General features: G+C 35.3%; 1 protein-coding gene and 1 long non-coding RNA gene across 8 annotated transcripts in view; one reads left to right on the plus strand and one right to left on the minus strand.

Moving 5' to 3' along the window:
• The window catches only part of LOC140671408 (uncharacterized), a 28,377-nt gene that overhangs the window by 104 nt on the left and 2,705 nt on the right, over positions 1-25,568 (plus strand). The window contains exons 1-5 of one of the 3 annotated variants that reach the window (XR_012047717.1): positions 216-404; positions 471-829; positions 919-1,155; positions 1,239-1,333; positions 1,393-4,132. This is a non-coding gene — a long non-coding RNA (uncharacterized lncRNA). Of the gene's footprint in view, positions 1-215; positions 405-470; positions 830-918; positions 1,156-1,238; positions 1,334-1,392; positions 4,133-25,568 lie in introns of those variants that run through there. The other 2 variants (XR_012047715.1, XR_012047716.1) reach the window with 2 other exon arrangements.
• Positions 7,615-25,568, minus strand: part of Gaba-b-r2 (gamma-aminobutyric acid type B receptor subunit 2) — a 38,179-nt gene continuing 20,225 nt past the window's right edge. For all 5 annotated transcript variants that reach the window (XM_072902666.1, XM_072902668.1, XM_072902667.1 and 2 more), the window contains 16 exons: positions 25,335-25,472; positions 24,985-25,152; positions 24,056-24,409; positions 22,765-22,998; positions 20,831-20,891; positions 19,569-19,803; positions 19,179-19,419; positions 18,976-19,098; positions 18,763-18,873; positions 18,426-18,650; positions 17,607-17,789; positions 13,175-13,274; positions 12,550-12,661; positions 11,477-12,063; positions 10,834-11,100; positions 7,615-8,515 (listed from right to left, as the gene is read on the minus strand). In XM_072902666.1, the coding sequence (XP_072758767.1) occupies positions 8,322-8,515; positions 10,834-11,100; positions 11,477-12,063; positions 12,550-12,661; positions 13,175-13,274; positions 17,607-17,789; positions 18,426-18,650; positions 18,763-18,873; positions 18,976-19,098; positions 19,179-19,419; positions 19,569-19,803; positions 20,831-20,891; positions 22,765-22,998; positions 24,056-24,409; positions 24,985-25,152; positions 25,335-25,472 (3,333 nt within the window). In that variant the 3' untranslated portion in view covers positions 7,615-8,321. The remainder of the gene's footprint in view (positions 8,516-10,833; positions 11,101-11,476; positions 12,064-12,549; positions 12,662-13,174; positions 13,275-17,606; positions 17,790-18,425; positions 18,651-18,762; positions 18,874-18,975; positions 19,099-19,178; positions 19,420-19,568; positions 19,804-20,830; positions 20,892-22,764; positions 22,999-24,055; positions 24,410-24,984; positions 25,153-25,334; positions 25,473-25,568) is intronic.

A 25,568-nucleotide genomic window follows, 5' to 3' on the forward strand; every position in this document is an offset into this window, starting at 1 on the left:
ATAAATTTATTACAAACATCTAAATAAAATGTAAGTCAATTTTTATATGATTTTATAGCTATTACAGTAAATAGTAAATATATAATAATAGGTTACTTTTATTTTCGGAGTCGCGATTAACCTACTTTTCTTTATTTGATTTATTTAAAATAAATTTTATATATACATTTTTCTCTTGATTTATTTAAATCGGTTTTATTCGCATTACATTTGGTATGAAACGTTAGTATACTTACATATTTTGTTTCAATTAATTTTCTCTGTAAAAAAGTTTGAATATTATTTCATCAACAATTTAATAACCAAATAGAATTGGAGTAAAAATTAGTAAATTAAAATCAACCGAGATGAAAATGATTTATCAGTTAGGAAATAAAATGATTGACTGTTTAATGAAGGAAAAAGTTAGTACTTTTACATTAAACAATTTTTACATTGATTCCTGCATTACAACTTTGCATCATTTTTAGGTAAAAGCTGGTGATGTTACAACAATCGACAAAGCAGCAGGAAAGATCAATAGACTCAGACGTTCCTTTACTAGAGCTCCTGATTAGATTTAAAGAAAGAAGTTATTCATACAGTGACACGAAATTGATGTGATAAATAACAAAATTTATGGATTCTTAATACTGTTTGCTGGAGATACCAGAGAGATTAAATCGGAAGTATGAGATCAAATAAATGTGAAAGCCGAATGGTGAGAGGAGGACAAAGCAGAAATTGTGTCAGATGTACTTTTTGATAAATAAGTACATATGTTAGATATCAAATGTTTCACCAAGCATTAAAGAATGAAATGGTTCTAATTGTGAGCATGGAGACAGAGGTATGAAAATATTGAAATAATATAATCAGTAAATATTATCAAAAAGCTGTTATAGTTTAACATAATTTATAATTGTACAACTATCACAGGAATCAGAGGCACGAATTCTAAAAGTCCTCATGATATTCCGATTGATTTATTGTTCCGATCACTCCGCATTAAGAAAAAGGACTAAAAAAAATTTTGAAAATGAGATGCGAGGAAGAAGATTGCGAAATGGCCAATGATGGTCTTGCAATGTTAACAAGAATTGCTTTAGAAACGACATTAAAATATAATTAATTACAACAGCTTCTCTTGTTAGTCACCGAAGAAAGACTACAGAAGTGAGTAGTGTATGAGATATAATTTATTATATCTCATTTGTGTAATTATATTGTTGTAATCTTTCAATTGTGCTCATTGTCAGGTCAGTACGGAGGGTACATTCTTTATTTCTTGATGAAAATAGATCTACACAATTTCTGAAGGAATATCCAGATGATTTTATGTTCAATGAATTTTGTAAGTAGTAACTATTATATATTTATTATATGTGATTGAAATTCGTTTAATTATTTTAGTTGTTCTAACTGGGGAAGTACAGACGTTTCTTCATAACAACACTAAAAGTACATAAATCGAATTTTTTTTATTGAATTTTGTATTTTATAACATTTATTAGAAATATCCAAAAATTAATTACTATAGAAAAATCTTTCAAAAACACAAAACTATCTCATATAAAAAAGTGCTCAAATATGTGCAACAGAAATAAAATTAAAAAAAAATAAAAAATTCTTATATAGTTGCATTTGGGGTAATTGCCCAATGTCCTTCTATCAATAGGAGTTGTTTAACAAGAAAACACAAGTAGACACAATATTACGCAATTAACTATTGAATATACAGAATTTTGAAAATTTTGAAAATTTTTTATTTGATAGTTAATCGTGTAAAATTGTGTATGTTTCTTGTTGGGAAACTCCCAATATGTTTTAAATCCATATATATAGTCTAAATGGACGAAGAGCATATGTAATCGCTGAAATAATGTCAACAAAAAGTAGAACGATAGAACAGAAAGTGCACGATGCAATCTCTCTCTGTCTCTTTGCGCACGCATTATTTCGAAATCTTGGCAAAATTAAAATTGCATTGAATTGCATTATAATTACATTATACTTGTCACATAACTAACAATTTGCGCATGCGTAAAAAGACAAAGAAAATCGTTTCTTGTGCTGTATTCGCTGGCATCACGCGTTCTTCTATAATAAAGAGAGAAAGAGAGAACAGCTCCGTCTATTTATACTATGTCTATGATATATCTTGTTTGTATATAATTAAATGATTTATAATAACAGAACATTGACAAAATCTTGAAAATATCTTATTTTAGTCAGTACAGTAGAGTCTCGTTAATTGTAGCTCTCTAGAAAGACAGGGGAAAATTTTTGGAAAAGAAAAATTACTCTTTTTATATAATATGAGTTGCCCAATCGTTGTGCACTTGCACGAATGCAATTGTGTAACATAAAGCAATTTTATCCACCAATCAGCCTATTGACATAGAGAAGACGCGATATTAATGTTCGCAAAAATACGGTGCAACGTGCAGAAGAGTATTAAATTTAAAGAGACTCTTCTGTATTTCCTGCAAACATCCCCGTTAGCAGGAATTCGAAATTAGAGACAAGATCAATCACACGGGTTCTCTCTATTTTTATTAATAGTATACAATCTGTATCTACTGCGTATAATGTGATTCCTGTATTTCTCTCTTGACTAGACAATACTAGATCGCTACAGTTACAATTGTGCAATGCACTCTAGTTCGGCCTGAAGATTCAATCTCCTCGAATGAGTGAGAATATGAATATGAATAATAACCGAAAGGTTCGGTGAATTATATATATGTATAGTCAAATGTATCGAGAACAAATTTTACAAATTTTGTTAGCGGAAAAAGACAGTACAATTGAGGCCAATTTTTTTTTTGGTGTATAATAATGTCGGTAGAATTTAAATAGAATTTTGAAAAAATCTAATACCAACAGAATATGACAGCAAATTTTAATGATAGAGATCAATTGGATTTGCAATAGTTTGATAGCAGATTGAGCGATAAAAAGTAAACAAATTTTTGTGACATAAATAATCCATAACATTATTTATTATTAAAGCTATTTAAGCGCTATACTTATCTATATCATCTCTTTTAACTCTTTATTCCCATTTTTATAATGTCTATTTTATTTTCTACATCAAATAGAAGATAATATAGAAATATGTTTTTGCTATTTTTATTAGAACAAATTATTGAAAAATAATTACTGCAGACACAATTAATATCAATTTACTGCACGCAATATGTATCGATCGAATCTGCTGCCAAACTATTGTGAAATATATTGCAAGCACTATTAGTTACTATCTAGATAATTATGTAAGGAAAAGTCTTAACTATGAAAGATTTTCGTATATTGAAAATAATGGAGTAATATTTGTTCAATATACGAGAATACTTTGAATGCTGATTGTAAGACGGTGTAACTCGAGGACTAAGAGTCCGACAGCGAATTCAGTTGAATGCTCGCTCAGATATAATGGACATAAATTTATCAAATAAGTGCCGCGTGAAAAGTGTTTGAATCATTAAAACACGCTCATGCATAATGGACAATAATTTATCAAATAAGTGGCGCGTGAAAAGTGTGTTTGAATCATTAAAACACGCATAGAATAAATTCTGCCGAACAATAGAATGACACGCTAAGCGTTTTATTGGCGAATACGCTAGGTATTTATGACATTTTTTTTTTTTTTTTTTTTTTTTTTTTTGTGTGTAAAAGTAGTTTTCAATATACACCAGTGAGCAGTACTCAGTATGCAGCCAACCCAGAATTCGTTAAGAATTCGAAATATAAGATAAGATCTGACTTGGAACGATTTTTTTTTTTTTTTATATACGTACAAACGAAAACTGATCTCGGTCTCGTTTTCCATTAACAGTTGATTTCTTCTCGCTTGACCACATCTGAGTGGTTTGCACCGACTAAGCGATTTAATAGTCGATAAGCCACTCTCCTGATTCCCGACCTTTTAATTTTAAGATACTCAAAACAGAATCACATCCTATTGTCCTAGTCTAATGTATAAAAGACATACAATATTTCTTAACGTCAAATACAAGATATTTAAATTTGAGAAAATTTGAGCTGTTAACTTTCGCGCGTGTCTAATTAAGAATTAATTAAAATGATAATAATAATAATAATAAAATAATGTAAAACAATAAATTATTTAAAAATACAATCGTCAAAGAGCGATTTAATATAAACAATATTTATTTATTCTCTATATGATTAATTGATACTAGCATTCCTTAAAGGTTTTATTTGATATATCTAGTAGTATTTTTGAATCTTATTTATATTTATCATTTCGAAATTATCGAAGATAATTTGTAAGAATCTTAACGAAGGAGGCTTGGAGACTCTTAAAATGTTAACTTAATCAATTTTCAATTAAATGAATTTAATTTGATTTGAACTTTTGGTGTCGAGGAACGAATAAAAATTTAACGACTAATCGGGATAATCTCGACTGAACAATGACATATAAAACTCAAAATACTTATTGAATGACAGCCACTTTATTGAGAGTAGACAGCGGTGAACATTAAGATCGCCTTGCGCAGCAATTACCTCGATAGACTTTAGATAGTAAGATATCACACGTGCCCCCGTAACTGGTAAGAATCGTATCCTTATCCGGCATGCTATCGGTCTCTCGCATTGCGACGAGTTTGATCGTCTCGTAAGAAAGTGCACTCGTAAACTACCTTTATACTTTTACTGCAAAAAATAGGCAAGCTAAAAGGAGACGGGACTGCATTGCCGCTGCATGCTGCTTAATTTCATTCTCGCAAAATGAATTTCATCCTTTTAAATCCCTTTAAATTTACTTATTTTTTGCAGAGTTCTTTTGGAAAATGGAGGTATGATGTGGGATACTTTGAATGCATGATAATTGACGATACATGCATTGTCTCTTGCGAAAATATATGTACAGGTGGAGATATAAGCGGTATAATAACATACAAAAGTGTCGGTAACAAATGTTAATTACACAAATTCCGTTCCCCCAAAGTTGGTTATCTCGCTAATAATGCTTCCTGATAATGAAATTGTTCGAGTTAGTCCCGCAAGAGATTCTTGAATTAAAAGAAATCAGCGGAAATAGATTTTCTGTGAAATTAGATTTTCAATTTATGTAATTGGTTTCATCTCTCGTTAGAAATTCAATTGCTCGAGTCATACTTATTGCTTCAAAAGAATCGAGGAGGGGGAAGGGGGGGAGGGGAAAAAAAACTTTCAGGTCTATATACGAGAGGGACAGAAGAAGTAGACAGTAGTTAAAAACTTTTAGCACCGGTATTTCTAGTCTTTCGAAGATCAACCATTGTATTTTTACAGAACAAATTCCATTCGATCGCTTTTAATTCGTTTTAATTTTTTTTTTTTCATCCGTATCTGTTACAGTGATGTAAAAAGTGATTTGGAAAAAGAGAGCGTTTTTCTTCCCCTGTCACGCTCACTTAATCACTTTCGAATTCTCTATACGCATACATGCATATTTTCTACATCCGTAGTCGGATATATGTATGTATATTGCTGTCGGATTAACTTGTTTTTTTTTTCTCGCAATAATTTGTAAAAAACTTGGCTCGTCCTTGGCGACACCATTGGCTTACGTAATTATTACAGGATAAGTCATGCTCTATCTAACAGTAGGAATACGAGTATAAATGCTTCGTCGAATATTTCATCATGCGTATCGGTGAAAAATATATACCGACCGGGAATGATTTGTTGTCTTAAACGTCTCGTCAAAAATGCCGTACTAAAAGTTGATAAACAATGTGAAATTGTTATTGAGAGAGAGAGAAAATCGCGATGTCGCGCCCTTGACGAACTTTAAATCTCGTTGTACCTTTAAATTTGTATCGCAAATTTTTCACGATATTTTCATAAAACCGTAAAACTGGATAGCGTTACATGAGAGAACGACTAACTGCGCATCACTTTGAAAAAGATTTTATCTCTTTCTTTTCTTATCCTCTTCTTAAACTTTCTTAATTTCTTTCACTTTAATCGCGAATATATGTCACGGGCTGCTCCGTCTGAAATCCCACGATTCAAGAAAAAGTCGAGAATATTTCTTACAGAAATACCTGAGGCTCTACCTTTAATGAGTTCACTCGCAAGTTGAAATAACTAGAAAAACTAGATCTCACTCGTGTAAAGAGGAGCATGGTATCCGTTTTACCACTCAAGCGCGCATTTTATTCCCGCTGATGCGATCTGACCCCGTTTTGAGAGCAGTAGGGGCTTTTCGGTTTTCCGTTTCCCGCGAGAGGATCTTCGGTGTCTCGTCGGATGCAGGATATTATTCGCTTGTTTGTTGCTGTTATTATTATTATTATTATTATTATTTTTTTTTTCTTTTCGTAGAAAATGAAAGGATATGGGGCAATTGACAATGCATGCATTGATTCGATTCGATAATTATCAGTTCTAGAGACGTACCCGAAGGTATTTATAATTAATATGCTCCGCCACCACACTCTCTTCGAGGTATGTATTTTTTTGAACACAGCACCCTAGCGGAGAACGAAATATATGCTTGGTGAAACCGTTACGTAATTATTTCCTAAAATTGGCTAGACGCGCCGAGTTAAATGTGTGTATGTGTGTATATATATATATATATATATATATATATATATATATATATATATATGTATATCTATATATATATATATATGTATATATACGTGTATAGGAAATATTCAATGAATATATTACTTTGTAACATATATTTACAAACACATAGTTATTCATTTTAGAAATGTACGCGAGGGGAAACTTACTTTAGTATATTTGTAAAGTGTCGCGCTTCTCCGCCGCCCTTCCCTCGGCCTGAGATTTTGGCGAGATTTTCGTGAAAACGGAGCGTCCGAAGGAGAGAACGCGTCTAATTAACATGCTCTCGATATCTTTGCCTTATTAACAATCCTTATATAGATATATGTATGTTTTTTTTTTTTTTTCTCTATCGGAAAAAAAAGGAACATTTGCTAGCCGACGGCGATGCTTTGAACGCGACCTCCTTTCATCTTTCCGGGAGCGTTTTCGTCGCGATCGATGAACGAAAGAAATCCTGGGACGAAAATCGTTGTAACAGTCGAATTCTCCTTCCCCATCCCCGTGACTAACGAATGTCCTTTTTTTTTTTTTTTTTTTTTTTTTTTCTTTCTTTGTAATTCGTCTTGTAAATATCTCGAAGGTATATCTCGTTAATTGATATCGCATCAACTAGAACTAGTTCAATGTTTTAAAGTCGCGTCACAAAAATATTCTTCGGTCGTACTAAGAAATATTTAAACAATATTTGTTCGCTGCTAGGGTTTATTCTCCCCTCCCCCACCCCCATTCCTTCCTTCCCTTCCCCGCCTACTTTTCTGCCCCGAAAGCAATACGTTATATCGATTACATAGACGACCCCTCCAATCTCCTATCTTCCACCCCAACTTCGCTTCCAAAAACGTGTATGTTATACGGATACTATATATGTTTTTTTTTCTTTTCTTCCTTCTCGTTTGTGCTTCCCCGCAGTGTTACATGTTTGTTACACGTCGCATATAACACGCTGCGTGTGTCACTAATGAGATACAAGACCTATTGACTGACGTTTAAATAACTAAGTGTGTGTGCTCGATAGTATCGCGCGCAAATCCGTTTACACTTACTTCGTTTAAGTCTAAAGAAAAAAAAAAGGAAACTAAACAACGACGAGTGAGAGTGAAATTTCGGTGAGATTTCCAAGTGTGTCTTCGTGAGAGGATTTTCACCGACTTTTCGATATTATATTTTCTTCGTTTTCTCTCCTTTACGTAATTCTTACGCTTAAATAATATCATCGTCGCGCGTTAGAAAATATCCCGTGTGTATTATAGAAAAAGTCTTACCTTTAATCGCCGACCGTCGTCTTTCTCTTGCACCTCTTGATGAGAATTGAATGAGACATTCGAGACAATTATTTTTTTTACTAGAGCGTTACATTATTCACGCGGTTCTTTTTTGTTTTTTTCCTCTTTTTAAATTTTCATCCGCTTTATCGTAATATTAAATGCCGAGCGAGAACGCGAGAGACGGAGCGAATTGATTAACCCACGTGGGCAGCGTCTGTCCACGTAATTATTCTTATAAATGAGTTAACGGAATGGCATAAACGCCATTCGAGATACCGAATATCTTCAACTTAACAATGATTTGTCGTCGAGAAATCGTCGCTCGCGCGAGATCAACTAACATCGTCTAAATCAACTTAGGTAATCGATCTAACACACCCTACCGATTGTGAGTCCAGTGTGACGGGAAACGTGAGCGAGCGTCGTGGATGTCGCGCGGTGATGCCGCTGATCAGGTCGCCGACTAGACACGTGTTAGAGGTATTCGACGATGTCGCACTTGATGGATATATTCGGGCAACTAGCTATATTCGAGCGATAGCCCCGCCTGGCAGTGCTCTTATGCCGCTCGGTGAGGAGCTTTTGAAAGATCGGCAGGATCGTCAGATCCAGCAGCTCGCCGTCCGACACGGCGCTGTACATCTTGGAGACATTCACCGTCGAATCACCTGTAAGCAAGAACATCGAGATTCAGCGTGACAATATTCCATCCTTCTATTGACTCTGATTCTGTTGCATCCGTGCCAAAATCAAATATGTTCGGTGTCGTATTCGCGGAGATAGACAGACAGATAGATAGATAGGAGTTCGTGTAAACTGCATCGCATCTAGTATATCCGAGGCATGAATATTTAGGGCATGATATATATATATATACGTTAAAGGCGTTCTTCAAATATATATATATATATATATGTATGTTTTATCTGAGTAATGAAAATCTGAAATATCAGACAATTACGTATGATTTAACCGCATCAATTTAATCGACCATATTTGAAATATGAATAACTTTATTGCATTTATTACAATTATATTGCCATTTAGATCTGATTAGTTTCTATTTAACGTGAATTTCGTTATTAAATGCTTGTTTCCGATTTAGAGTGAATGCCTTTCATTTATTCGAGTGCGCTGCGTTAACACGGATATACGTGAACTCTTGGGAGAGTGTAATAATAATTATTTTTTTTACCAACATTTAATAACAAAATTAATGTCAAAAACTAATATAATGTAACGTACATATATATATATATATATATATATATATATATATATATATATATAATTCATTTCTGACTATCCTTTTCTATGTTATTAATTTGATGCCTTAAGGGTCTTTTCTCTCGTAATAAAACTTGGGGATTTTTCAGGTTTTACTTCGACGCGAATGCAACGGTATTTTCATAGAGCAAAAAAAATCTACGGTTTCTCTCATCAAAATACAATCTTACTAACGGGAAATGTTTTTGGATAATATTTTTAAAATGTAATTAATCTAACGCAATCTTGTAATGGAACGTTTCTGCTAGTTTTCAGTACTATTGTTGCGGGAAAGAATGGAAATACGTTTTTGGAATACGGGATATAAAACAACTGGGTTGGGAAGTAAAGCGTTACTTGTAACGCCGTTACCGTTACAGTTACTTTCTTTTTGCTAACGAAGTATAACGGCGTTACTATTTTTTTTCTGTAACTGTAGCGGTAACGTGGTTACATTTCTTTTAGCAACGGTAACGAATTTAACAGTTACTTTTATCGTTACTTTTTATATATGGAACCTATTTATCACATATTATATTTTCTATTTTCATATATTCAGTCGTTAATTATCAACAAATATTCATACAGATCCGTATTTAGAACGCGCCGACATCTTTGTAAGCGTGTTCTGAATAAGGACCATAATTATAAAAGTACAAAAAATATATCGTGTATTTGACTATAGTTATAAATTTTATGCAAACCAAAATTTTTTTATTTCTACTTTGAGTGTTTTGAAATTTTTTCCTTATTATTTATGGATTTGAAAAATTTAAAATAAAAAATTTAAAGAAATTTATTGATATTTTAATATTTTATCTATTAATTTTTTAAATAAAATATATTACAAAAGTATATTCTTTATTTAATTTTTCATCTTGTTTTAACATTAAAAAAAGTAAGGAAAAAGGTAACAAACAGTTATGTTTTAAGTAACGATAACTACCCAGGTAGCAAGCACACGACAATTTGACGTGAAAATATGGTCAGTTCGAACCAAATATGACGTGATGTAATGATGTAAAAATGATGGAAAAATAATAGAGACAAATTCACAGACCGATTACGATATTTCAAGACGTTAAAAAGACGTGACTTGACCATTTTAGACCTACATATTACTGACGTTTTAATGACATTTGATCATGAATCTTTTCCTCTAGCGTGAACTCGTAAAAAATGAAAAATTCATTTACAAATATTGAATTCGTTAATGAAACTTCACTTTTCACGAGTTTACGCTAAAGGAAAAGATTCATGATCAAATGTCATGATCAAGTCCCAGGTTATAGAGGAGATAATTCATGTTAGGGCCCTGAGAGATATAGAGAATTGTGAATATCAAAATTATATACGAAATTGCTTTAATAATTTAAGATATTATAAAAAATTAAATGAGTTTTTAATTAAAAAATAGTAATACTTGGGCGATTTATAATAACGACTTAAGAATCACGATATAATGACGTTTTTTTACAACATTATTAAGACGTCGCAAATTAAGACATTATTTGGTCACGTGACGTCATTGAGCCAGATGACCAGTTTTCGACGTCGAAATGACATATGTGCTTGCTACCTGGGTAGTTACTTTTGATAATGAGTAACGAATAACGGTAACTAGTTACTATTTTGACTCTGTAACGAGTAACGGTAACTAGTTACTTTTTCAAACTAACTTTCCCATCGCCGTTAAAACAATTATAACGTATAACGTTACCGTTCACGTCGCCGGGTCCGCCGCGCGAGTTGGCCGCGACGTGCTTGCCGTTGTGCATGGTCGCCACGTTCGGGGTGCTCTGCACGTACTCCAGCCGCGCCTGGTGGCGCAGCTTCGAGCCCGCGTGCCGACACATACGGCGGGCGACCCGATGCGAGCACTCGACTATGGGGTGACCGCCGCTGATGTGCAACCTCAGACACTTTTCCCGCGAGCGCTCCGACATGGAGCGCTGGATGATCGTCGACATCGACTCCTCGTACTTTTCTGTCAACCAAACACTTGTTATGTCGTCTTCCGCGCGCCAAGTCTCTAAGAAGGACTCGACCGAAATGCAATCTCGATGAGCGGACACTGGGGATGACTTTGATTTAAAGTCTTTATTTTTTATTATTTAAATTTAATAAAATTATATATAATAATTAATAATTTATCGCAGCTTTTATATCGGTTTTGAGACTCAGTTATTTAAATTTCAATTTTCGTTTCTTTTTCGAAGAAAGACCCAATTACAGTAAAAAAGTATAGAAAATAATCTCTAGTAAATAATAGGGATAAATTTTCACTCAAAGCCCTCTAAAAATTCAGATACGTATGTCAGTTTTGATATCTTTTTTTTTTCTAATGTAAATTTTTTTCTTACCGGTGTGCCGATGATTCGGCACGTACTGCGTCAACGGGAACGGCATGATGACCTGCTCGATGTAGCTCTGCTCGTGGAGCTCGCCGAAGGACACGTTCTTGGTCGGCGGCGGCGTTGACAGCTTCGCCCTGCGCTCGTCCTTGCTCCGTCTCCTCACCCGACACACGTGCCTCGCGATCTCGGTCTCCTCGAGAATCACGGAGTCACTCTCCTCGACGACCGGCGGCACGAAGCGCGTCGTCGTCGCGGCGTCGTTCGGCAAGGGTTCTTGACCCCTGTTGCGCATCTGTGACATGTGCTCGCTCACCCTGCCCGCCTCCTCGGAGGCGCTCTTGCGCCTCGAAGCATCCGCGCCGCACGTGTGTCTGGAATGCGTCGTTGTTAGCGCCGTCGCCGTCGTCGTCGTCGTCATCGTCGTCGTTGTCATCGCTATTGTCATCGTCGTTGACGGCAAGGGAAACGGCGGCGGGAACGCGTCCATCGTTGTTTCCACGCCCGGAGAAGAGCTCTCCTCGATCTGGGCCGTCATAGCCACTCGTTCGTTGTCGATCGTGATTGATGTGGCTTTCGTGATGGACGCCCTTTTCCTAGAACGAGCACCACGCAACTACCTTGAGGATGGACGGCGGACCGGGTGCACCGGGACTTTCGGCAACGAAGTTAATAGGATAAAAGGAATTATATCACCCAATTATTTCTAATTTCTAAAATTCTTTTTATTTTCTTTTTCATCTAATGAATTAATTTCATCACGAATTATGTAATCGAGACGGCAAAAGTTTGTTTACAGTTAAACAGAATTTAGAAGTTTGCTATTTAATGAAAAAGTATTAATTAAATTGAATATACATTTTCGAACTGTAATTTTATTAATTTAATTGATCTAGTTTATATCGTTTTAAAAAGTTGCGGTAGTATTACTATATTTCATTTTCAAATACCGTAAAATATTTAAGCAATTAATTATTGTTGTTAAGCCTCCTATAAAGTAGATGTGCAGTGATTGATTTCCGTATTTTGGAAAAGGGGATGAAATCTAAAGGTGGGATTTAATATCAAACGTAGCTATGTACTTTGTTACTTGATCCACGTTGACGTAATCGCCCTCCGGCTGTGAAACAGTTGATGAGTTCAAGCTGCATATGGACATTGAAACATCAGTCGTTTCTGTGGTTATTGATGGTCCTGTCGAATAAAACGAAATTATTGGTATAGTGATTTAATTATTTTACTCTCTCTCTCTCTCTCTCTCTCTCTCTCTCTCTCTCTCTCTCTCTCTCTCTCTCTCTCTCTCTCTCTCTCTCTCTCTCTCTCTCTCTCTCGTATCGATTGATTCGAAGAGAAGAATGTAGGTGTAGGCTTTTTTTTCGTACGTTTTTCCATTAAATCTGATTTTAAATCAAATTAGAAGTTAATAGTGTATAAAAAAATAAGTTTAAAAAACTTTTTTTTAGATAGAAAAAAAAATATATATCGAAAAAACAATAGCCTATAACTATTTTAATCAATAAAGTTATTTCAACAAAAAAACTACGCTTTTAATATTACTATATATATAGACGTATATAACTTTTTTAATTTTATTTAATAGATATGACAAGAAAAGATATTTTGCCTCGAGCTAATAGAAATTATAACCCTGATTTATAAATAAACAGAGGTTGAATAATTGGGAGGAAGAAAATTGAGAATATTTACCTTCCCTTTTAACGGCCTCTTCTGGCTTTGGAACAGGCAACGTGTCGACCGTCTCTTGCGTTTCACTTACAGTTTCTTCACCCATTCTTCTTAAAAATCCCTAAAGTAATGCGCGAGACAATGAGGTAAATATTTCTCTCCGCGCGCAGAAGCGTGATATAACGTTTGATATAACGTAACACATTAAGATGGATTAAGTATTACGTAAACGTAAACGAGCGTACTGGGAGTATATTCGTTAGAATAATTTTAGATTGTTATCCTTAGAGGGCAAACTACGCGCAGTGACGTCATGATTATTTATAGTCAAATTAAGGAAGGTCGGGATACGTAGAATAAGATACGTCGCTCGCTTTTCTATTAATCGAAAACCGCAGGATGACTCTCTGGAAAAAATATAAAAAAACTTGGAATTCTCTCATTCATTTCTTTTGTATCTGGAAAAATCCTAAAAATCTCATGGAATTTAAGAAATTTTTTGGAAAATTTTGCTCTCATCCTGTAAACTCATCCTGTGTGTGTGTGTGAAACTGGCTCTTCTCACTTTGTGAAAATTCATCAATTATTGAAAGTTCTGGCTATTTTGGATGATTTTTAGCATTCCTTATCAGATTTTAAGTATTTAGAAATTCTACAATAGTTTTACAAAAAGTAGTTCTATACGTAAAAATTATTAGAATATTAATTAAATAAATTAAATCATCCGAGATGTCAAACATATAAGTACCAAAGTGAAATTATTGTTTATAATAAATTAATTGTGCGTATATACATAACGCGTTATTAATGTCTTTATTTAGTCCTAATTAATTTATACACATACCAATATAATTTGTATATACACATATGTACATATTTAAAATATGTTTCAATATGTATATAAATTTATGTGTAAAAGCATTGACCCCTTCTGTACATATTATAAAGATGATAAATTATATATTAATGTTCTATTATTTGTTAACGATTATATATTTGTTTATGCATCAATGCAAAATATTTGAATATATAATTGCAATATTCCTTTGTAAAACATAATACTCGTATATAATATTCATGTGATATTATTGAATAATATCGTGCGTGATTTCTTGTGTATATACAGTATATTCGCTCTTCACTTAATTATATATAAATATGTTAGATAAAAAATTCCACTTACATTTACAAATATTATATATGTATTTTAATATTTATTATTATATTTTCTCCTTGTAGAGAAAAATTACTAGTAAATTATTTCGTTATGGAGAATAGAAAAAAAAAAAATACAGAGGAATAACAGCGTGAAACGTATTATGGAGAAAAAAAATATCGCGGAGAGGCATCCGTTTAGACAGAGCTATTGGAGACAACCTGGTTGGTTAATCATGCTAGTTACTCCAGGCTAGACCGATTGATGTGAGTGTCTGTGTCCGATCTTATCGTGTCGAAGCGTTCCTGCACATTTTCTATATGCAATCGGGATCGACTCTAGTATGCGCGCAGCATAATTGCACAGTGTCCGCGGAGTTGAGCTGACAATGAGTTAAATCGAGTCGCGGTTGCTGTGTGTCGTCGTTGTTTCGTCGAATTTTGGGCAGGTATCAAGCGTACAAGTGCACGTGGAGAGTTAGGTGAATCGAGGTTTAAAGACGGGCCATAGTTTCCAGACAGATTTGTTTTGCACGCAAATCTGTCTTCCGGCAGGCGTTTTGCGAGCTTCGAGATCGTTCGATCGATTCGCCGGCTCCGTTCCTTTTTGCCTTCGTATTTCGACGGCTATTTGCTTCACCGACCAACATCGCGAGTTCTGCAACATTACCAAGTGTACCCGAATGTCGACGGATACTCGTGAGTATCAAGGAACGTGCCTAACAATCGTGAATTCGTCGTGATTCGGATTGTGGGAAGGGAGGAGAGGAAGTGAAATCGCCAAGTGCCGAATTCAAAGATGAACCTTTGTTTTATTATACATATCTTATTTTATTATTTTATTTTATTATCGTTCGTGATACGGAAGCGGGAGGATCCGACATAGATTTCGCGTATCAATAAACGTAATATGTATCGAAATCGGGAGTATCACGAAACATGTCACGCGAGTCTTTATGAGTGTTTTTGATGATCCTTCAACGAAGGATTAGGAGAGGATAAGCAGGCTTGGCATCGAGCTTTGTCGAAACAGCAATTTATTATTTTTTCTTCGCAGAATTAATTTTTTTGTCGTGGTGATTGCATAGCATATTTCGTGCAATTTCATTTGTGTGTGTGTGTGTGTGTGTGTGTGTGAAATTGACGTCTCACTTTGTAAAAAAAAAAAAATTTATTGTTGAGAGTTTCGGATTTATTTTTAATGGTTCTAGAATTTTCGATATAGATTAAACAAATGTGTCGGCTATTACAAGAATGACCCGTGAAAAAATCGGGACAAACGCCATTCACGCTGCGTCTCACTTTGTCTTTCGATGATTTTTTTAGCATTTTTGCCAAATTTTAAGCACTTGAGAGTGCTACAATAGTTCTACAAAAAGTTCCATATGCGTATAAATTATTAGAATATTAATTATACAAATTAGATCGCCCGAGGCGCCAAATGAAATTTCGTGTTATATACCTCTAACCGTCTCGATCTAACTTGTTTAATAAAATATTCGAATAATTTTTACGTATACCCAGAACTCTATTCAGAAAGTATAACTGATTGCAGAACGACACAAAGAAATAACACAAAGTCTCATTTGAAACCGATGGAACAATGGAAATATGAGCGCTTCATCTCGATACTTATTCATTTTGCATTTTTCTCGGCCAATCTAATTTGTTTAATAAATATATATTCTAATAATTTTTACACATACAGGTCTCTCTGAAAATTAAAAATGATGACAAACTAATACGAAATCTCATTAAAGTCGATAAAACTATCGAAAGACCAGTGACTCCTCTCGGTATTTATACGTTTGACGTTTCGGACAGTTTAATTTGTTTAATAAATATTTTAATAAGTCTTATGAATAGAATTTTTTATAGAACTATTGTAGAATTTTCAAATGCCTAAAATTTGGTAAGAAATGTTTAAAAAATCGTCAAAAGACAAAATAAGCAGCATAAACTTGGCGTCTTAGTTTGTCCCGAGTTATTTTTCTTTTGTTTAATAGCCAAAATTATTTGCTCAATCTATCAAGGACTCTAAAACTATAAAAAATAAAATCAGAACTCTCATCGTGCTTTTTTTTAAAGAGATTTTCAGTTTTTTAGTACATTTATTTTAGCACTTGAAACTTAAGAGGCTCTGTTTTTCCTTTTCGTACGAATAAAAAAATATTAGAAAACGTATGTAATAGAAAATATTTATTTTTGAAAAAATTGTATTAAATAATTTTGAAAATATGCTCTTTACTTGGAATTTTGAAATGTGAAATTTGGAATCAAGGAATTTTTAAGAAATTTTTTACAAGATTTGAGTAGACGCCTTGAAACCGTCATCGATTCTCATTCAATCGGATGCACGAAGGAATATTTTATTAAACAACATATATCTTCCGCTGAAGAATTTTAGTGCAATTTGTCATGAAATAACGCGCACAATTTTCATGTGAAATGTTTACATTTTCATTTTGTTATTTAAGACAACCTTTGCGCTACAAGTACCATCCTGTAATTGGCTTTGAAATTTTACTCTGTTACATGCCAATCCACTTGGTAATAATAAAATACAGCTTAATTGAAAAATATACATAAATTAATTGCAGATTAATAAATTATCTTCATTTAATTTCATCAAATATTTAATTTGTCATTCTTATTTGTTTTATCTTTGTTTAATTATTAATTCTGCTTTATATGTTATTCGTCAGGTATGTGATATCCAATTGTAGTCTCAATATCTCTGTTCTGATTCTAAAATATTTTACTAAATAAATTGTCAAACGCAATTTTGTATATATGTCAAAGTATATTTTCTGCTTTATAACTTTTCAAACGTATATTTAAATTGTAATGCAAAAGAAAAATAATTGAAAAGGACAATAGTGACTGATTTTGTTTTTTGTTTGCGATAAAAATTTCTACTCTATTATCTTTTCTTAATAAAAGAAAAAAAAAACCAAATAAATAAATGACATATTGGAAACGTAAATAAGATGTACGCGTAAAACATTATAAACGTGGGTCGGTGGAGTGAACTTTCAGTATTAACGAAACATCTGCGAGACGCAAAGAATTAAGTACACTTCTCGAAGAAATTTAATTTTTTATAATGTTGGATACATTAAAAGAAGAAAAAACAATTCCCCGGATCTTTTTGTCGCAGAGTTTGAGAAAACAAAGCTGGTTCTGTGCGACAGACTCGCGTAATGTAGCTCGATTCACGTTAGAATTTTGCAACTTCCCGGCGGAGTAATATTTACTGTAATACGATTTGAAAGTTTGATGGACGGAAAGAGCTTACCTGAAGCTCGGAATCCTTTTGCAACAGTTGCTTCCGGAATTTTTTATTCGCCAGCTTTGCCTCCTTCAAACGCTCGTCGATCTCGCTGACTGTCGAGTCTCTTCGTATTTTCAACATCGGCCTCAGAGTCGCCCTGGTCCGCTTATTTATCGCCCCTTGCGGATTTCTGCGTAACTCTATTACCTGGAAATCCCAAGAGAATTACTCGTACTCGACTTCACCGCTCTCATTTCGAAGATGGATAAGATGGATAGACGCGTTTATTATCGGTCTATAGTTTCCTCCAAAAGAGAAAACGTACAAATACATTATATATAACGGAATAACGTAAATGGATAAAAGGGAAAAAGAATGAAACATTTCTAACTGAAATTATTTATATTTATATTTACATTTTGTTTATAACACAACAAACGTGTGTTGTAAAAAAAAGTATGAGTATAAAAAAAAAAAAATACAAATATATATATTCCAGCGAACAGATTTTATACTAGGGATGGATAATCGAAAAGTTTTCCTTTAAATATAAACATATTGACATAAATATATTTCGAAACAAATTTTAAAAGACAACTTTACGAAAAGTTTGCACAGTAGATGTAAAAAGATTGAAAACGTTTGATTTAACAAGTATTAATTTGAAAAGTGGAGCAAGAGAGAGAGAGAGAGAGAGAGGGGAGGAGAAAAAAAGTGTCTAGTTGTTTAAATAATATCTTTTCGATTATCCGAGGTGAAGTAGGTTTTTTTTTTTTTTTTTTTTTTTTTTTTTTTTTTTTTTTACGTAGCATGCAAAGACACAAGAGCAAAATAATAACGTACCTTAGGAATAAAAACCAGACAAAGAGTAGCTGTACTACAAAATATAATGAACACCGCCAACATTATGAACATGGCGTCCTGTTTGTCAGTCAGCACGAAGCTTATAGCCGCGCCAGTGACGCACATTATAACAACGTTGTACACGCTCATTCCCACATATTTACTGTCATTTAATGCCGGTATACTAACGTGTCGCGTTTCCCATGCCAGAAAGGCACCGAATATCTAAAAGCGGGTAAAATCGAATGAGTGTCTGTCGGACGGCGTTTTATCAATTCGCGGATAGATATATATATATATATATATATATATATGTGTATAGCTCACAACAACTTACCATTAAAAGGCCTTTGTATGCATATATGCAAAACAGATAAATATTCATTTGATTGCTCTGACAATACTCATTCTCCGGGATGATTATTATATCCTCGCTGGAGGGATGATGCTGCAATCGAGAGACGAGCTTGCGAGTTATCGAGACAAGTTTTTTTTTTTTTTTTTTTTTTTCGGATAAACGAGAATGCCGCGCATTTTTTATCTTACTCACGTAAGGCTGCATCTGCTTGATCGCCCGATAGAACGGATCGGCTATCTGCCACGTTGTCATGATTGTGAGATCGACAGCCAAGAGTATCCCGACCACCATAAACAACTGATAATCTTTTATCACCTGAATGACACACATGACTTAATTTAATCCGTTAATTTTAATCGGAATGTATTTGCATAGATTTCTCGAGATCTCGTTACCTTCTTATTGAGCTTTACGTCGGTGAATATGGAGTGGACGCGCCAGGTTTTCGAAAACATGGAGCCAAAGGCCAAGGAGAAACCGGCCATCAGCAGCCACGCTCTGGCCGTACAAATGTATGGAAACGCCTCCACGCTCGATAATTGCGAGTCTAGTCCGAGAAAGATAACGCTACTGTAGGTCAGCATACAACCGACGATGATGAGATTGTTGAGGTGGGGCGATGACATTTTGATGTATCTGCAATATTGAGTTTCGCGTGTGAAATGGTGTTCGTTCTTGGCAAAGTAATCGGGGGGACGGGGGGTGTGTTCCACAAATGGAAGATCCGTGTTATATAGGTGCGCGCGTTGTGTAATTCTTACGTATTACGGCGGTGGCCGTGTCACCTTTGATTTCTGTATCTGATATTGATGGCGAGAAAAATGGATGCCAAGACGATACCGACACTAGCGGCCGAGGCTAGCACCGCGTATAACGTGATGTCCACGGTCGAGTGCTTGATGATGCGAACGGTCCGGTCTTTCGGGGGTGATCTTCCGTTCCACAACGGCGCGTCCCTTCTCGTCAGATTCAGAATGCCGGTTATGCTATCGTATTCGCCTACGTTTACCTCGTGACCGTCTAAAAAAGGGTGAGTTGCCCAAGTGAAAATCGCATGAGCCGGTTAGTGGACGTTTCTCTTAAATTCAAGTATATTTATTTCTACAAATTTTACATTCGTCTGCTCTTTGCTGTCGAATCGGATCACTCGAAACAAATATTTTGCCAATGTAGATGGACTTTTAGATGTCTCAATTAAAATTTAGAATATATCCTTTGTCACGTATAGAATAGTTGTAGCAGCAATATTCTAGCAATTTAGAAAATTTAGATTTCCATTGCCAAATATAATTGTCCTTGACAATAGGCCTTAAAGATAGGCATCGGAGACAAATTTTCCGTCTAAATTACACAAATAGTACACAGATATAAATTCCGTCTCTGTCATTTAAATTGAGCAAGTGCAAAATATATACAGTATTACAGTCGTTGCCAATAATTTATCTGTTTCAGTGGAATTTTTGCTCAAGTTGCAAGACTCATTTTTCTGAGCGATCCATTTCAATTTTTACGCCCCGCGTATTTTTCCTGCAATTTAATCGCGAGATGCTGAATACGAAAAAATGCATAGCGTTATAAAGCTGATACTTTGACAGATTATGAAAACAAATCGCGTCGGACAAGTATGTATGTATGTAGCGGTATTTTTTTTTCTCTCTCAACATTCATATAATATCTTTAATATTTTGAATTTTTTTGGTATTTAGTTTATGAATTTTCGTTACAATTTCAACGCAAATTTGTGAGAATTATACATATATATGCATTGATCCGTAAATTACATTATTGATTGAAAGTAACTTGATCCGATTGCAATAATTTTTAACAAAAATCCAATCAAAACTCTTTATATAATTACATTTTACAAAAATTAATTGATAATATAGTAAAAATTTTTGTTTATAAACAAAAGTTTTCAAATACATTTCTCTCTTAAATCCTTTTCGTAACAATTATCGAGCTATAGCTAGGGTTTTGGAAAACTTGAAGTAGGTACTTTGTAATTTTTTTTTAATTCCTACATCAATATCCAGGAGAACTTACTTACTTTGAAATTGTTTTAGAAGAATGTACGCTTTCCTTTCGTTATCGTAGAAACGAACCGGGCCCTGCAAATTTTACATTTCTCACATTCATTTCGCGTTATTTTATACACACACACACACACACACACACACACGTATAAACAGATATATACATAGTGGATAGTGTTCTACCACAGAGGATCGGGTGGGCGAATCGGATTTTAAAACAAGAGCTCGCTCTCCACCGATATGCCATCGATTCATGCCAATTTGCCCCGCTACCTCGCTACCTCGTGGTTTGTCATGTTTTTGATTTCGTTTTAATTTCAATTCCGTTCGACCGCCGGAATCGGTCTCGTTCTTTCTCCCGCTCCGTTATTACTACAGTACATATGTATCCCTTTTTCGCTAAAACGTACTCGACTACAGCAAAGTATGTACTGCATCGTGTATATATATATATATATATATATATATATATATATAAAAAAAAGAAACGAGAAAAAGACTCATTAAATTCACAGCGGTACGGTTGCGGCGCTCGTAGAAAAATGATACGCGTACTTGAAAGACCCTCGGAAGCGAAAAGACGGTCAAGTGCAGCACGCGAATGCCACGGTGTTGATTATGGCTGGAGAAACGCAAGTCGCCCGTGTCTTTTCCCTCGTAAAGACGACGGGCATAAAGTGCTAGCAGCTGCCGTGGTCGGGTGTCGGGACCGAGCGGATCGGAAGCAAGGGTTGTCTGCCGTCTAATGAGAGGGCGTAAAGACTCGCTCTCCAATCTTTGCTTTTCTTTATAAACGTCTTCATTCTCTTGCCTTCGTTCTTTTAAACGAGTTTTTCTCCCGAGGGCGATTGTGCGGCAACAGTAAAGTTTCCCTCGTGTAGTCGCGACACGAATACCAAGAGACAGCAACTTGGAACTTAAGTGACGCGAATCAATCGACCGCGAAGAGAGAGAGAGAGAGAGAGAGAGAGAGAGAGAGAGAGAGAGAGAGAGAGAGAGAGAAATATTTTGCTCCGAGCTATACGGAAGTTGTCGTTAAAAGGGTCGCTAAAGCGAGAGGCGATAATCTCGGTGAAATTCTTCTTCTTCTTCTCTCGTGAGAAATACACAATGTATTGTGACTAATATAAAAAGATTCTCGCAAATTTATCGAAACAATTATATCGAAGAAAAATGTTACACAAACGCAAGTGTTACTCTCTAACATGTGTAATCATATGATTGTAAGACAGAAATACTTTGTTATTTTTATTTTGAGAGAGTAGATGTATTCATAAACCGTTATTATTACAAGAAAACAAAATAAAATCAAAAGAAGGTTATTTTTCCTTAATATATTTCCGAAAATATTGTTTCGGAGCTTGACAATTTTATATTTATAGAGGAAAGATATTAATCTCTGAAAATTTATTATTTTAATACAAATAAAACTATTTAGAGTAAAACTGTAATGTTTCAGGAGAAATATATTTTCAATAGTTTCCTTTTCGTAAATTTTTCCTTTATTGATTATAGAAAAAAAAAAAAAAGAAAAACCAGGACAAGATAAATATAAAAAGCTACGCGAATTCGAATTACAGTTTCAAAGTATAAATACTATCGATAAATTAAGATGAAAAAAGATTTGTGCAACTGTAAAAGATCGTAAAAAAAAAAAAAAAAAAAAAAAAAAAAAAAAGAGATATAGTTATAAAATTTAATACCGATATATACGTTTGTATTAAATTTTTTATCAAAAATAATCTCCGCGCAAAATCATTGAAGCTTTTTACGGCTTGTCGGTTACGAGACACCCTGTATAACAGCGTCCGTTTTTTAGCACCGATAGTTTTATGTCAAACGGCATTATCCGACGACCGTATTCGGGACGCATAAGACGGGGAGAGGGGGGAGGGGGGAGGGGGATGGTCGGGCGCGAAATTGCAACAAGGCGGGGCGAGAAGCTTACCGTGACACCGTCGAAGCTTGTATTCCTGAGGGCATCGAGGAAGAGCTTCTCCCATAATACGTCCCTATACCGAAAGTCGGATATAGTCTGGTTACGATGGAAGTGCCGTATCCTGCGCGCGACATGCTTTACGGCCAGGGCGACCGTCCAGATACCATCGTACGTGTATCCATGAAACCTGGAGTACTCGCTGCCCCGCCTCGAGTCGTACTCGTCCTGATACTGGTCCGGGGTCTGCGGCATCAGAGAGAAAACGCGAATCGAAATATGCATATCAAGACGCAACAGGCGTTACGACAGTCTCAAAGAGGCGCGTATATGTATATGTATATGTATATGTGTATGTGTATGTGTATGTATGACGTTTCCGATCGCTCCGGGCGCGATTAAACGCAATTTTCGACAACTCGCTCGGGATGTGCTTCCGATACATATACATATATACATATATATAAGATGTACATATTGGTCGCGTTAAGCTCCGTCTACGGATTCTTCCGCCAATCTCTAGTTGATTTTTTCGGCAATCCTTTCAAGATTTTCATTCAGTCTATTTATGCGACGGAAGATTCCGTGATATTCCGTCACGTTTCCGCGTGCTTGAGATTGAAAGATATTAAGAAAGAAAATTCTCGACTTTTACATTCTACAATTTTGAATTTTTTCTATTATAGATAGTCGAATGAAACTTGACTCGATTCCTGAAGCGACTTTTATCTGCGATAATCGATATTATAGGGTAAACTAGGATATGATGGCCATACGGAAAAGATTACCATAGGACCGGTAATTTTTTCAATAATCGCTACATAGCGTGCTTTTTTAGTCATTATCAAAGGTAATCGATATTTACAGTATAGTTTATGTGCATACATTGTTCGAAATAACGATATCGTGAATCTCATATCATATTTTTATTTTTGACTACCTGCAAAGTTTTTCATTTGTCCAATAAAAACTGTTACAACGTCAAATAAATGACAGTTAAGCTATTGTAATCGACGTTAGACATTTTATTTTCGTTTTCACCATTTTTTTTTATAAATATTATGGCCATCTGTTCTTTAAAAGTTGGGTAAGATGGCCAATGCTCATGTTGTACTATTTTGATAATATAATAAAATTTTCCTTTTAGTTTCGATAATATTACGTAATTTAAGCTTCAGGGAAGATATATAATACGCTAGACTATTAAAAAATAAGGAAAATAAAAAAGTATGTTTTTTGCATTTTAAAAAACTATGACCACCATCTTATCCGAGTTTACCCTATACGTATATGGCTCGCTTACGATTCCGGACGTGGTGTGTTGCTCCTCGGTCGTCAGCGGCAACAGATCCGTCAGGATGACACCGTGGAGCGCCTCGGACAACTCGGCGGGATCGCATCCGCCGTCCGGGCGCAGCCACCACTCCCTGGTGTAAGTCCCGATGATGACCCACTGATACTTCCTGCCGTAGAGACCGAATTTGTAGGCCTCGCAGAATATCCGTCTGGCCCATGCCTCGTTAAAGTTACCCAGCAGAATCCTCACGTCTTTCTCTTTCAACTTTCCCAGCGCCGTCCTCACCTCCGTAGCGAAACTCAGCGTCTCCACGAGCTCCATCTTACTCTTGTCGAGATCGGCCACCAGCCGATTGTGCACCTGCAAAACGGCGTTCGAAAGAAGAAGCGTCACTTGACGCTTTTGCTTTTTGTCGTCGACCAAAATTGAAAACGCTCATCACGCGTGTAGTAACACGAACTCGTTTAGCTCGTTTAAACGAGCAGTTGCAGCAACGACGAATCTCCATTTATAATGTAAATGAAACAGTCGTTTGCGTATACATCAGCGCGCGCGCGCGCGCGCGTACAGAGACCGTTAGTTAATTAACCCTTTCGTTTTCCCCGAATCATTCCTGATTGTTGAGAACCGCCGTTCTTTCTCTTCCCTTTTCCGCTTTCATTTTTTAATTATCTTTAATACATGAAAAGTTTTGTAAAGAGGAGAAAGTTTCAACATTTTTTTTTATAAAATTCCCATTTTTCGTAAGACACGTTAAGCCCTTTCTAAAGAGCCGGGGTAAGTTAGCAACTTTAATTACGTTTGTAATTTTAAAGAGAAGGAAATTTTGTTTAATCTTTTCGATTTTTCCTCTTTCTTTTCTAATTTAGCCAAGTAATTCCCAAACTTTTTTTTTGTTTTAATCGAAAATGTATAGTTGAGGAGATTGGTTTTACCAATGCGTATCTGGGCTCGTTCTGATAAATCGTGCCGACCCGCGTCCAATTGAAATGCACCAGCAACGCCACTCGCGGTGCATTCAGGGCGTTTTCGGACGGCACGACCCTGAAGAAATTGGGGAAGCTGTTGGTCGTGAACATAGGATGGGTGTCTGCATAGCTGAGCTGCAACAAGAAGGGCAGAAAGAGCGAATGCTGTTAAAGAATCACATCTCTCTTGCAAATCTCATTTACGTCTCTACCGTGTGTCTCTATGTGTGTGTCTATGCAAATAAGCGAGGATGGAAAGAGAACACTCTCTCGCGTACGTCATGAATATTTACGACGACATTTTACCATTGCATTACCTGCGTAAGGCGCCAGTGTTTCGAAGCTTTCGCTATCGGGTCCGTGACTTGTGTGCAAGCACCGCCGAAGAGTATCACCTTGTGCGGTCCGTTGTGCATCATGTCGAAAAAGGCTTTCATCCCGACTGCGGCGCTACACTGCAACATACATCATTTATTGCTCTCAATCTTTTTTCGCATTAATACGGATAATCTTCAAAGAGGGTTTCAAACCGTAAAGCAATTTCAAAAGTC

The sequence above is a fragment of the Anoplolepis gracilipes genome, chromosome 11, assembly GCF_047496725.1.
Source record: "Anoplolepis gracilipes chromosome 11, ASM4749672v1, whole genome shotgun sequence".
Lineage (NCBI taxonomy): Eukaryota > Metazoa > Arthropoda > Insecta > Hymenoptera > Formicidae > Anoplolepis > Anoplolepis gracilipes.